Genomic DNA, 14,332 nt, shown 5'->3' with positions numbered 1-14,332 from the left:
AACACGGTCCAATACTCATAAATACACACTGTGTGGGGGATGAATTCATCTTGAATTTCTAATTGTACCAGACTATCATTCCAGCTTTAAAGTCAGACGAAATGTTTTTTTTAAATACTCCTCTTCAATACTTCTCTTATCGTGTAAACCACAAAACTCATGGATATTTCCTCTGCAAAACACTAAAAAACATGCTTTATTCATTCATGACAATTTTATTAATCCCCTTTTAGAGAATTTCTTCCATCCTTCAGGTTACACACAGCATCCTCGCAAACTATCCCATTCAATGTAGTTCTCAAACTTAAGATATTTCATTAAGTTGAAACTATTCTAAATGCTGCAAATTGTTTTGTCTATTACAATATCAGGGAACATATAGCCCAAACTTTTACAACTCTCCTATCCATGATAGAAAATAGACTTTTCTGCTCAAATATTATCATTTGAGGAAAGACTTAAACGTCCTCACATCAAAAACAAAAGGACGTTTTTCCAATTATGCTGCAAAATAGTAAATTTATAGCTCTGAAAAAGCAGCGACCTGTCCCCTCTTCTGTTAAGGTAAATATCCTGCATGAGTGTAATTCTAGGCAGAAATCAGACGTAATTTGAGGGAATAATAGCTATGATTTTGAACCATGTAAGAATAAAAACAGATGCATGTATTGCGCTTCATAACTATAGTATTTAAGTCTTTGGCATTTATAATGATCCGCCTTTTTAAAAAGTAATACATTTGTACTTTGACGTGTCACCCTTAAACAGGCTCGATAACAAATCAGGATAAGCACAAAACATGCAAATTTGAGGCACTTACTTCAAGTCACGATGAAAAGCTCACCAACACTGTTTTTTAGTCGCAAGTTGACTCAACATCTGCTTTAAAATATTATGTACTCACTGTCAGTACACACTAAACCCTCGTGTTTTTCCAATTGCATTCACATCTCTCAAAAACAAAAAAACCTTTTATCATGTAAACAGGCCAATAGCCTGTCACAAAACAGGTACTGCAACATTCACAATACCACCAAGGTAACCAGTTTAACCAGTTTGCAGTAATCTGTAAATTGCCCTTCCCGTAATTTATATATGGAAATTATGGCAGAGAGAGGCATGTTTGATCAGTGAGGTCTCCTCACTGCCCGCCTCGAATGCCCCCTGTTGATCAAACTACAGCAGCTACAATATAACACCACATCTGTCAAGAGAAAACAAACGACACACAAAGAATAAACTTTTTAAAAGCATTTGACGACAGGAAAGCTGCACTAGATCTGATATCAAAACTCATAATTGAATGAACACCAGAAGCCACAGATCAACTCACGAGTTATTTTATTACACTACATGTGAAAACAAAGAAATATGTATAAAAAAATAAAGAAGATGAAGCTAAAACCATCATCCAATAACAACACTATCCTTCAAGTCCTTGGAGAGTCCTGCGCTCGCTGACTCATGACTGTTTGTTGGCACAACAGAGAATGTGTCAAATGGATATATGCAAGACCGGTACTTGATGGCACGCTCCTAATGCACAGAGTTTATGCGGAAAGGCATAAGAATATGGTGGGATACAGTAACATTACTGTATGAGGACAATCACAAGACCAGCCTACACTGAGAAAACTGTTAGGTTAAGGCTCATGTCCTCTATCAGAGTGGAAATGATAAAGTAACTTATCAGTTGGCAGTTGTTGGGAATATAGACGACGTCTCAAGTAAACAAAATCAGCACCTTAGATGAGCAAGTGAACTAGATCCCCTTCTCCTCGTCTTGACTTCCTGTTGTTGCGTGTGCATGTGAAACTGAGGAGGCTGACCCAAATGTCCCATGGGTGAGGTTTTCAGGAGTTTCCCAGCATGGCCATCCCACAGTCAGCTCCCGAGTCGGGGCAGGCCTCCAGCCGAGCCAGCCTGCTCTGCTCCAAGGCGATGGCCTCCGCCGAATGCTTGCATTTCTCTGATCCACACTGACAGGTGAAATACTTGCTCTTTATGTCCCAAAACCGGTCTCCGTAGTCGAACCTGAAGACGGACAGAAGATGAGACACAAAGTACAACAGAACTGTAAACAAAGTGCATCTCAGTGATTACAATAATTCATTCAAGCAGTGAATTGTCCATATATCTCAGATTATTGACATCTCAGGCCTTCATGACTTCATCTCATCAATCATTGTAAATATATATATTTTTTATTCAGAGGCCATAATTACCAAATAGAAAATGTAAGAAAGACTTTAATCTTTTAGTTTATACGTTATGAGAGAAAACTTAACATGATACCATAATGTGCTGCCCCTGTGTCAGATGAAGAACAACTTCCCTCTAGTCTGTCCGTTCAGTTAATGTTTTGTTTTTTTAATTAAGTAGTTTGTGTCCCTTTTCAAACAAAACAATTTAAGAATTACCATTCGCCAAGAAATCTTAATGCTGGAAATTGTGATTGTGTGTCTTTTTGAGCTGTTTAATGCTTTTTGTTTCAGTTTTTTTATTAAATGTTCTAATAAAAGGAATGTAACCGTGGTAATTCAGTGGGAACGTTTTGAAGACTAAAGGTTTAAAGCCTGTGATGGTCTCACCCCAGCTCCTGCCCACTGAGGATGTCTCTGGAGCTGAAGAAAGCGATGCGGGGGAATCGGAGGTCCTGATGCAGCATGAACACGCGTACTGGGATGAGGTTCGGGTCACACAGGTGGTTGATGAAGCGGCTGATGTTGCCATAGTAACGGGCGTCGATGCAGTACACCTCTCCGTCCTACACAGGAAGTGAAAGAGACGGATTCAGATGAACTGGGCACAGCAGAGAGAGGCGACAGCTGAAAACCACTGCTTCGGTTCATGATCAAACTCTTCACCAGCCCAGCCGTTCTGGCGCCAGGGCGAGTGTGTCTGTTTTATCATCACATCTATTTCACCTTGTTGTCCAAGTCAAACAGGTAGGAGTCGTCTTCTCTGACGTCTGCCTCTGCATCAGAGATCAGCTCGCCAACATATCTGTGTAAAGGAGGAAAGGAAGACGTCAAACCGTTCACATGAGCGCAGCTTAATACTGGACAGGTTTTTTGGGTTGTTGTTTTTTTTCTTACTCGCAGATGAAGCTTCCCTGAGGGATGTCCTGCAGAGCTCGGACTCCCCAGCCCATCTTGTCTGTCCTGTAGAGCTGCAGACGAACTCTGCCGGGGAGTGAGGGGAAATCATGACAAGTCAAAAACATTTCACCGTCTCCCTCTCGCGTTCTCTTTTCTTTTCTCTCTCTAGCCTCTTCTCTGCCACTCAGAATGTTTAGCTGCACAATTAAGACACACCACAGAGCAAAAAATCAATGAACAATTAAAGACGATGCAGGGAGGTAGAATTAATAGAACTTAGTATGACAGAACAAAAACGGAGAAACGTAGAATAATAAAAGTAATAAATTACAAGTTAAAATGTTTGATTGCAGCAAGAAAAAAACTATAATAACAGATTTCACTTGAGACGAGGGAAAGCGATTATGTGATGACTACAATGATGTTAGAATCGTAGTGCTTGTACTATTTGTATTGCTATTTGATCCCATTGGGCTCATGCAGCTGCTGTTGGTAGAAAACCACACGTCATGTGACACACGTACTTGATGCCTGCCTGGACGACCCGGTTCTTGCACGATCGATAACAAGAACACGCCATGTTGCACTCAAATATTAGTGGAGGCTCAATTTTGTTGAATTCTTGAAGCAGCCGCTGATCCTGACAACAAAAAAAACCAATATGAGAATAACATCATCTCTTTGGTGAACATTTAATTCTGGTCTTTGGCTTCACTGTTCCCTTAAAAGGAACAGTGGAAAAGAGAGAACCTGTTTTCAATTAGTTTGATATGGCTGGTTGTACAGGAGACATATTATTGCTATAAGTGTCTGACCACCCTTTACAGGCAGAGAAAGGCAGGACATTTGTGTAAATAACAAAACACTTCTGCTTTAAATGTTGCATAAATTGACATGAACGGATGCGTTCTGCTCCTTTCGCCTTTAGAAAAGCACCTCTTACTGAAGGTTACTGCGAATATCACCTGATGCATGTTTTAAATTTGTAATCTAATAAAATACGACCCATAAAAAAAATGACAACGGACATATAAGGCTGGGGTACCTTTAGCATTTTTTTTTTTCTTTCTTCAATGTGCATAATGCTGTATACTCGACCATGAGAGATGAATAGAATCTCGGATGTCTCAACAACATATTTGACCACTTGCAGGAAATCCTGTGAGGAATATAACCCATTTATGTGAATTATGAATCATAAAATAAATAGGATTTCGGTCCGTTTTTAATGTCTCCTACAGATTTTATGATTCAAAAATAAAACTTAATGGGAATATCTTTTAAATTTTGTGACATTAAATCTTCTGTGGTGAAAATGGACCCCTTTAGAAAATCCCTAGACTTGAAACGTTAATACTTTCAAGTCTAGTAATGACAATGAATAAAGTAATGACTCTAACCAGCAAATGATCTGTATCTGTCTTTTTCCCCCAGCAGGTTTATCTGAGTAACATTGATGGCGTGGCTTTTGAGAAGCTCGTTACCTTGTCATACCAGCAGCGGATGCTGAGCTGTCCACACAGACAGTTACTGGATGAACAGTCGTCCGTGCAGCTGCAGTGCTGAAGACAAGAAGAAGAGAAGAAAAAGCTCCAGCTGCTCTTTCTTTCCTCAAAAAAATCTTTTCTTTGCATGAAAAGTGAAGCCACAATGACATTACCTGTAAGTGTGTGATATTTCGATCTATGTTCATCGCTGAAGTTTCACAGTTCTCTGAAACGTATTTGTAGTCTGAAGGACAGCCCTCGTCGTCCACGGCGTTCACACAGGGAATTGGCACGTTCTCGTAACCCTGAGCGATGTCACTAAGAACAACAGAGTTGCATCAGGGAGAAGATCAAACAACAGAAATGTAAAAAGTGAAGTAAACGTGTTCATACATGATTAATTAGTTTAATTGTATTTCAGCATATCGTGCTGGACAACTCGCTTGTGCCTGATATGGAAAACAGCTGTTTAGTTTTCAGACCATCAGAGCAATTTTATTCACCTTCATCTGATCACGATGGTACTTAGACAAGTTTTATCTAATATTTATAACGTCCTAAGATACTAAACCCACCTGCAGATGATTCTCTCTGTCCGGAGCATGCGATTGGTTATTCCCCGGCGCAGCTTCCTGTTGATCTGAAGTGACACCCACACTGGAGTGTCGGCCCGGGCCAGGGAGAGCGGTGTGTCTCCCTCCCTGTTCATGACGTCTATATCTGCCCCTCTGGACAAAAACAACCTGCAGACAGGAGACAGGGAGGCAAAACACATGTTGAAACTAATCGGATCCGTCATTGTTGAAGTGAACTGTTACCCATGTAGTTTCGGGAAGGGCGGGGGGGGGGGGGGTGGGGGGGGGGGGGGGGGGGGGGGGGGGCAAGAACTATTGTGATTGAAAGGCAACCTGTGACACAGGAAGTACCAGCTGAGGCACAGTAAGAACACTTCATGTACACAGAAGTGATAAAAACTTTTTTCCAGGCTTTTCCCTCCATGTATATTTAAGTGTTTTGTGTTTATTCAGATGGCTGGTAGATCAGCTCCTTGTCTTTACTTTAGTTTGTGTGTGTGTGTGTGTGTGTGTGTGGGGGGGGGGGGGGGGGGGGGGGTTGGGCAGGTTAAGGGCAGATGCCCTCCTCCATCACTGATTCAGTATCCTTGGTTGATGTTTTTGACTATTTTTATTTGAGATGCTGCTTCTAACTTTTCTTTACACGACTTCAACGTGGCTGTTGTTTGTGATATCGACTTACGTGACGCACTCCAGGTAGCCCTCTCTGGCGGCGATGTGCAGCGGCGTGTCTCCGTGTACGTTCACTGAGGCGAGGGAGCAGCCGGCGTTCAGCACCAGCTCGGCGATATCCACGTTACCGGCGTACGCCGCCCAGTGGAGACACACATTCAGCTCCTGAGGAGGAGAAAGAAATGATGTTCAAAAACCTGTGAGCGTGTTGTTGCTTTGCATCAACGATCACGTACGAACAATAAATTCTACAAACAAATTAAGTTAACGTCAGTTGTGACACTGAAAATAGCTGATAGAATACAATTAACTGTGAACAAACTATACGAACTGTTGAGTTATGATGGATAAATTAAAGTTAGAAACTTAAATTGATTTAAAATGCGGATTTGAAAATCTCTTTATTCTATTATGATTTTGAATTATGTGTCTGAATATTTAATCCAAAGTGATTTTTCTCATTTAATTTTGTCATCAGTGCTTTCTCTCCCATTAAGGTTAAAACTATTTCTGTTCTCTTTTCCTTCTTTAGTTGCCATTCCACACCTGGCCTCTTTACTGTAATTCTTCTTTAATTCGGCTGAGTGGTGCAACTTCCTCAAATCCTTTAGAAATACCATATTTCGGTTTGTTCTCTTGATTCACTTCCTCTAGCATTAGTAAGTTGTTTCTTGTAATTGTATTTAATGTTTTGTTTTGCACACTGTTCAGATGTTTCAGTTCCTAGGTAATGAACACCACAAGTAGAGAAACAACTTGCCTCTTCTCTGGTGGTTGAACTTTGACTCAGGTGAAGAACTCAAATACTGTACATGTTCATCTCACTCAGGATTATTGTTGAAAAAGTTCATTGTTTTGATAGTTATTTCTACTCACATAAGCGTTTACTTTATGAAATCAAAGCAAATGTATCTGGACATTGATGTCTGGGTTAAATTATGAAAACTGGTTTCATCCCGTGTCTCTTCACTGACCTTATCGTTGATGGTGACGTCGGCGCCGCGGTTCAGCAGCGATTTGATCACGTCCACATGTTTGTGCTCCGCGGCCCAGATGATCGGCGTCCAGCCGCCGCTGTCCTGTAACGCGGCGAAAGAAAGACTTCAAACTGACGTTCGAGAACAACAACATCCTCCGACAGACAGATATGATGAACTTTAAACCAGCTGATGATTTGCACTCTTGGGAAATATTTCACACCAGCATGCAGAACAGATTCACTCTAATGTGTCTCTAGTCTCACTCTTATCGCAGGCTTCGTTTCTTTGCTTCGTCATGCTTCATGCAAACTGCATCAGAACGGATTTGGGTCCAATTTTTTATCGTAAAAAAAAATAATCCTGACAATTGGTTTCTGATTGGAGACGCGAGCGCAGCGCTTGTAAGAACAATACGATTTTTATTAAATTTTTTTCCTAAAGTGCTGCAATACAGTCTTGTATTCATTAAACCGCAGAGTCCACAACTCATACCTGCGCAAACTCTTTTTAAAACAATCTGGATACAGGCGCATTCTCCGTCCGGTGGAGAAGAGTGGATGGAGTGACAAACCCACGGCTGTAAACTAAATCTTCACTTTGGTAACACTGAGCGGCGAGAGACAGCAGCTCCAAACAACCAGATGCTGCGACGGAGCGTCTTCCACCAGCCACTTCAACGACAATGTCCAGCCTGTGTCCACATGGTGGTTCGTTTTTCCTTTCCGTGTTGCTAATGGCTGCTGCCGCTGGGCTTTGGGGAAGAACGTGGAAACTCTACATAGACCTGGCGAACCACTGCGGCGCCGCGCTGATCCTCCTCAGAGCTCAGAGTTGTGGCTCTGCAGGCCTGTCAGAGCTGCTTCCAGCCAGAAACCAAGGCTGTGTGGACACGGGCTTTTATACATAAAGTGCATGAATTTTTCTATAAAGTCTAAAATAAATAAATAAATAAAATAGGCAGAGAATGAGGGAAGAACGAGGCCTAAAAGACATTTCATTAAAAAAAACATAACTCGGTATTAAAGTGGATATTGTTTGGAGTTGCGATCTTCTTTACGAAGCCAAGTCACCTTTCTTCCCCCCCTCACACTGCCCGACACGAAAGCACCACATGATTCAGGTGAATAACTGTTAAGATGAGCAGACCGGCCTGACGGCGGAGCTTCCTCGGAGCGCTTCTCTCAGATGATGTGGAAGCGAGGGCCGGGCGTGGCTACGATGTCGCTGTACGGCTCCTCCTGGACCAGCTCCACCGCCTGCTGCTTCTTCAGCACCAGGAAGCTGTAAAACTTGGCCGCCGCCTGCTTTCGGTTGTTGTTCCTGCAGAGATCCAGCAGGCTGACCGACTGGGCGCCTGTTTTGGCCATCACCCTCTGTTGGGGGGGAGACAGGCAGTCAGGACGGGGAGATCTGATTGGTCGTGGTGGGTTTTGATCTGAAAACTTGTGTTGGACTCATCAAAGATGGCGGAGACATTGGTTCTTCTACTGGTGAAAGTAGTTAGTGTTTCACTGCACGTCTCACTATTACATAAGACGTTAGAAAACATCCATTTCTCCAACAACCACAAACATCCGCCACTAAACAACGTGAAACAGTAAATTCAATAAATACAACTGAACTTTTGTAAGTTCAGAAACTGTAAACTTCACTTCAGTACCTGGAGGCCATGAAGCATCTGCTGGGTTCTTTTGTTCCACCTCCTCTCCTCCTGGTCCTGATCTCCTCCCTGCACCTCCTCCTCCTGACACACATACACACACACACACACACATGCACACGCATACGCATACACACACACACACACACACACACACACACACACACACACACACACACACACACACACACACACACACACACACACACACACACACACACGCGCGCACACACACACACCAGTGTTTCTATGAATGTGCACATATAGAAAACATAGACATACATGTGTAGATTTCTATATGTGCAATGACATTTAAAAATGTTTTGCCTTTAATGTCTCAAATCACCTGTATGGCAATTTGAATTGCATTTAGTCTCTTTATAAAAACATAAATAAATATTTACTTTGCTCTGTTATGTTTGCTCTGTTGTATTTTTGTTGTTATAATAATTTCATTTGTGCCCACATGTCCGAAATAAACTTTTAAATTCAATAAAAAAAAAAATTCTAAACTAATTTTATATAGAGAGAGAGAGAGAGAGAGAGAGAGAGAGAGAGAGAGAGAGAGAGATGTATAGATGATGGATGTATCTGTGTCAATGAGTCATGGAGAAGCAGTGTGTGGATCTCCGTCTCACCTCGTCGTCAGAGTCGTCGTCGTTCTTCTTCTTGTCCTTGTCCACCAGCAGGTCCAAATCAATCAGCTGGCTGATGTTGGTGGTGCTTTCCTCCGGAGGCAGATCCACGCTGGCTGTCTCCAGCTGCTGGGACGCAGCAGATACCTCAGACTCCTGCTGCTGCAGCTGGTCCAAGGCTCCCATCTGGAGGGCGGGAGGTCAGAGGTCACAGCAGTACAGTTCAGTGGCTACAGCCAATCAGAAAGGTGGATAAATGAAAATCATGAAAGCATTACAACATGATTCTGGTGTCGGTCAGTGGCAGGAGGGCTGTACTCACGGGCAGAGCCGGCTCCGTGTCCTGCGCTTTGCGTTTTAAGCTCCTCTGGGAGGAAGGAGGCGGCATGGCGGCCTCGTCCAGCGTCGTCCTGCTCCCCTCCACAGCCGACGTCTGCAGAACGCTGGCCTCCTCCATGATGGTCTGGTCTGGAAGACAATCCTCACACGATTCCTGTCATCGTGTACTCGCTTTGTTTCTGAACTCTTCAAAAGGGTTTATTGGGGAATCTGAACCGGGTTTGGTGTTCGAATGCAGAAAAACTGTTAATTAATTAATTAATGAAGCTTAACACCAAGTGGGTTGTTTTCACTGTGAATTAGAACAATTTGTCATCTCATCATGCATGCTGCCTGTTTTTCACTATTCTTCTCTCTTGCATTTGTACGTTTGCATCTTATCAGCCCTGCAAAGGTCAGTCAATCAACACAGGAGGAATAAAACTTCACCTTAAAGCCATTTCACTAAAGTAAACTCACACTTTGTGTGACGTGAATCTACACACACAGATCCATTCTCTCACCCATGATGTCTTTCTGTTGCTGTCCGGCGGTTTCCTCTCTGGGCACCTCCGGGTTCTCCAGATCCTTCAGGAACTCATCCAGACTGTCGGCCTCTCCGCCCTTCCTCCTCTTCCTCAGCTCGTCGGGTACCAGCGGCGTGAGGCATCTTGTAAACATCTGCACACGAGAAGAAATGAGGGCGTGACGAGAGCACGAGTGGCCGCGTGGAACTGCGTCCGTTGAAAACTCACCTTCAGCAGCCGGGCGTTCCACAGGGGCTGAGCCGGGAGGGAGAAGAGCTTCTCCACGCCCCCGGTCTCCTTCCACATCATCAGCTTCTTGGTGGGAGGAGCCAGATCCAACGTGGTGACGATGTCCGAGTAGTCGGAGAGCTGCGCCCGGATGGTTTTACTATCCAGCTCCTTCACGCTGTCCACAATCAGCTTCCTCTTACGCTTCGCCTTGGTTTCCTTCACTGCAACGAGCACGAAACATCAGGAACCAGTCAGAGGATAATAATTATAATTATTATTCTTATTATTAATCTTCAGGAAAATATAAATGTTTGGTCCAAAACAGTAAATGTTGAGCTTCAGATGTCATGACGGTTTTGATCATTGTATTCTGGTTTGATGTTTTATGTTTGGCCAAACTTTCATTCCTTTCTAAACTAAGTTTTCCCTCTTGTATATTTGTTCTATTTCAGATTTATTTCTTTTTCTAATGATGAAAGTTTCTTCGCTCCAAAGCCAGTCAGAAGATCGTCCTCCTGAAGTTGAGACCGATGTTCAGACTAAAGTTAGAAGACGCTGCGTTGAGCGGGATGAGAAAACGAGCCGTTGGGAAACAGGAAAAGCAGCTGCCTGTGATGTCGATGGGCTCCAGAGCGAAGGTTTCCTCCTCGTTGTGAACCAGGTTGGTTTGTTCTGCCTGGTCGGCCATGGTGGGCAGAGGCTCTGTCGGACCGGAATCCGGGCTGTCCGGGGCTCCGGCTAACGCCACACAGTGAGGAAAACATTAATGTTTAACATTAATAACAGCTCGGTCAGTCTTCTGCATTATAGACAACAATGAGTCTGCGCCACACTGTGGAGCCCGGCTGAGTGCGGCTGACCTGAGAGGGCATCGAAGTCGTCCTCGTCGTCTCCGTGGTCCTGAGGCATCATGACGCTCTGTGTGATGGCAGGAGGGTCGTCGAAGATGCTGCCTCCATCCTCGTTACTCAGCAGCTTGTCCACTGCACATTACATGAGTAGGATTGACGTGTCGTGTTTCATTTCTCGGGTTCTAAAAACAAAAACGTTTGACGGTGTGCGACACCGCCAGATCTTACCCAGCATTCCTCCCTCGTGGCTCTCCATGGGGTTGTCTCCGAAGTCGTCCTTGTACTGGTCGTCGTACTCCAGATGGTTGGACTTGTCGGCCATCGGGTTAGCTCCGCCCTCCGCCTCCAGCAGCAGGTTGGAGGCTGACGCTCCCATGATCTCCACCTCGAAGGCGCTCTCCTCTCGCATCATCTCCCGGTCGTCCATTCCAAAGTCAGCTGCGCCAGACAACATAATGAAATATACTGTGACATGGCAAAGCTGAGGCTAATGAGTAAAATGGTTATTCAAACTGTTTCAAATGACCCCAAAAATATATAGAATAATATGGTCAAATAAAGAGAAGTGAAGACGCTCACCAAAGTCATTGTCCTGCAGCAGGTTGAGGTTTCCCACCTCCTCTCTCATGGTGATCTCCTCCACTCTGCTCTGGTTCAAGTTGAACTGCTGAGCCACGTCAATGTCGCTGCACAAAAGACACAGAAGCACCGTCAGGAATTCTGAATTTACCAGCAGCCTGAAAGCCCATTTGTTGCCTTTCCGTGGGATCGGTGCGGCGACCTTTCAGGGATTCTTAAAATTAGAATGGGTTAAACGTGCAGTCAGAGGACAAGCGTGGATGACATTATGAATATGAAAATAGTGTGTGTATCAACCATGGCCTGAAGTGTTCCTGGAGTTGAAATATTCTTTCTACCTCAACCACGTGGGCTATGACTCCTCTCCTTGCTAAAAAAAACAATATCTAAAGCAGCAAGTCGTAGTGGCTTTATATTTTGCCGACTGGAAATAAACAAACAAAAAAGAAGTATTTTCCTGCTGGAATTTCCCCGTCAGGAATAAACAGGACTCACTCCAAGTCTGGCAGCGGTTGGTCAAAGTCGTGGAACTCCTCCGGTAGGGTGATGGCATTGTACGCCGCCTCTCTGTTCTCCTCTGGAAGATCCACCACACCTAAAACGTCACACAGACAGAGCATGAGCCTCTCCACCGACTCTTCCCAACCGCTTCAGGGAATCCAATGACTGATTTAGTGTTTCCAACCTGGTCGAAACGCCATCTTGATCTTGATGAAGGCCTCGTTACAATCTGCCAGCAGGTACTTGGCCTTTCTGTGGTAGATCCTCACCACCCCCAGCAGGAGATGACCCGACGTCCTTAAAGCCATTTTCACCTGAATCAAATGAAATCACAAGGCGATGATTCAATACAAAGCCATCCTCTTGAACCGTTGGCATCCCATGTACAGTTCAACAAACACAACAAGCTGTTTTAAAGCCGTTAGGAGCGAGCAGTGAAAGGAAATGACCTTTGGTGAGATGATGCTCTCCACGCTGCTCTCCAGATTGCACTCAAACACGTGTGCCTTGGTCAGCTTCTTGTCCCAGTGGGCCGCCAGCCAGATTTTGGCCAGCGGCCCTCGTTTGCTAAGGACAAAGTGGGCATAAAACATCGTCTCGGCGCCTCCTCACCACCAGGGAAAGGGGGAAGGGGGGAGGCGTCGGGCCTGGAGGGGAAAAACAAAACAAAACAGGACAAAGACAAAAACACAGAATTGAAATCAGGACTCAGATGTAGTAAAACAGAGCGTAACAGATCCGCTCATTGTCGTGTGGGAGCTTTCATGATGCAGATGTTTGTCTAGTTAATACCAGCAGGAGGCAAATTGATTGAGAATTCTCTAAACCATGGCTCGGTATGGCAACAGTCCAAGTTCTTCTCCTCTTCTTTTGTGTTTAACGACAGGAAGCATCCATAAAGTTGCATTACCGCCATCTGCTGGTTCTGTCTGTCTACATCGTTTCCCACTGCTCTCTTTGTCCCTGATGATTTTTTTCCTCTCTCTCTTATCAGCAGCTTTTCCCTCCCTGATGACTGACACCTTTGGCTGAGATGCCTTGTTGATGCTCGAAGTTACAGGTGAATGGATGAACTGGTTGGACGAGTCACAAAGAAGATCAATATTGATCTATAGCTGAAAAATGACGACAGTTCCGAAGGCAGATGAGGTCAAATCCTGGACTAATAAAGTTTATCTAATATTTGGAGCCAGTGAGTGAATGTTACTCTGACCGAGACACACACACACACACACACACACACGCACACACACACGGGGGTCGAACCCGCGACCTTCCAATTGAAACATGACCACTATATCACCTGCGCAGAGAGAACATGCAAACTGCAGATTTTATAGCAATTTTCATGCTAAATGTTATTCCTGCACTCAATGACTTGTTTTATTTATATAAATGTTAACGCACATCCTGTTTTCTTTGTTACTCCTGGTGTCTGCTTATTTACATTAGGTGTGAAGGTGAGGTGTTAATCGGAGCATTTATGTATCAGGTGCACATTTATTCTACATATATATATATATATCCATAAAAAGAAAAAAGAAGATGTCGTTGCAGGACTTTAAAATGCAATGCACGCGCCTATGTTATCTTCTCTAAACAGAAAGGAGTCGTTTGCCATGGCAACAGGGCGAGCTCGTTCCCTTTAGCGCGGTTTTTCATGACGCTCGCGCCGCAGTGAGCTTCATGACGCTCCGGGCAGACAGGTGACAGTGGCTAACGATTAGCCGCTGTCAATCCCTCTAAAGCCCGCGTGTCTCTGCATCCCTGATGTACCGAGCACCACCTTCACATAGACCGGGAAAGACTCACCGCCGAGCCGCGTTCTGTGCTCCTCTGCCGGTGTCGCTGCTGCTGCTGCTGCTGCTCGATGTTTTCCTCCTCCTCCTCCTCCTCCCTCCCTTTTTCACTAAAACAAACAAGATGGCGTCCCCTGTCTCCCTCCTCCAAAGATGCTCCACTGTCACCACATCCTAAACTCTACCTCCACATCCTCATCCTCAGCCCATCACACTCTGCCTCAAACGATTTAAAGTGCCCAAAACAACTTGGGAAAAAAAGAGAAAACTGTTCAAATGGCTAAGACAACTAGTAAAGATATAAAGCAAATATATACACAAAATAGTTAGAAAAGGCTTAAAGAAACAGCAGCTGGAATGTCAAAAACAACCAAGGTCAAAGCCCCAAAAAATGTCAAAATCAGGAACACCAGTAG

General features: G+C 44.2%; 2 protein-coding genes across 3 annotated transcripts; both read right to left on the bottom strand.

The window, feature by feature from the left end:
- Positions 1 to 1,325: 1,325 nt before the first annotated feature.
- LOC308123090 (histone-lysine N-methyltransferase EHMT2-like) lies at positions 1,326 to 8,076 on the bottom strand. 2 transcript variants are annotated; one of them, XM_080485355.1, is made up of 11 exons: positions 7,966 to 8,076; positions 6,810 to 6,914; positions 5,846 to 6,000; positions 5,164 to 5,331; positions 4,762 to 4,906; positions 4,586 to 4,663; positions 3,626 to 3,741; positions 3,099 to 3,185; positions 2,928 to 3,006; positions 2,592 to 2,767; positions 1,326 to 2,034 (listed from the first exon to the last, which is right to left on the bottom strand). In XM_080485355.1, the coding sequence occupies exons 4-11, from the start codon at positions 5,295 to 5,297 to the stop codon at positions 1,854 to 1,856; spliced, it is 996 nt and encodes a 331-aa protein (XP_080341481.1). In that variant the 5' UTR covers positions 5,298 to 5,331; positions 5,846 to 6,000; positions 6,810 to 6,914; positions 7,966 to 8,076; the 3' UTR covers positions 1,326 to 1,853. The 2 variants fall into 2 exon arrangements, with proteins under 2 accessions (XP_080341481.1, XP_080341482.1); XM_080485356.1 differs by lacking the exon at positions 7,966 to 8,076 and having other exon boundaries at positions 6,810 to 6,961.
- On the bottom strand, positions 7,997 to 12,710 carry LOC308123089 (double-strand-break repair protein rad21 homolog A-like; the record flags this gene model as incomplete). The annotated part of the gene is made up of 13 exons (XM_080485354.1): positions 7,997 to 8,188; positions 8,476 to 8,559; positions 9,114 to 9,296; positions 9,433 to 9,578; positions 9,953 to 10,109; positions 10,184 to 10,407; positions 10,796 to 10,924; positions 11,047 to 11,169; positions 11,266 to 11,475; positions 11,617 to 11,723; positions 12,112 to 12,211; positions 12,302 to 12,431; positions 12,567 to 12,710. 13 exons carry the CDS (start codon positions 12,708 to 12,710, stop codon positions 7,997 to 7,999), a joined length of 1,929 nt encoding a protein of 642 aa, XP_080341480.1.
- Between the last annotated feature and the right edge of the window lie 1,622 nt (positions 12,711 to 14,332).

Source organism: Lipophrys pholis (assembly GCF_963383615.2).
Source record: "Lipophrys pholis genome assembly, chromosome: 17".
In the NCBI taxonomy this organism is placed as follows: domain Eukaryota; kingdom Metazoa; phylum Chordata; class Actinopteri; order Blenniiformes; family Blenniidae; genus Lipophrys; species Lipophrys pholis.
This window is presented reverse-complemented; position numbering and strand designations above follow the sequence as displayed.

Coding starts and splice junctions, on each gene's coding strand:
- LOC308123090 (XM_080485355.1), bottom strand. CDS start 5,297: ATGAACAGGGAGGGAGACACACCGCTCTCCCTGGCCCGGGCCGACACT. Junction 4,907..5,163: donor ACAGAGAGAATCATCTGCAG/GTGGGTTTAGTA, acceptor TGTTGTTCTTAG/TGACATCGCTCAGGGTTACG. Junction 2,768..2,927: donor TGTTTGACTTGGACAACAAG/GTGAAATAGATG, acceptor CTTCCTGTGTAG/GACGGAGAGGTGTACTGCAT.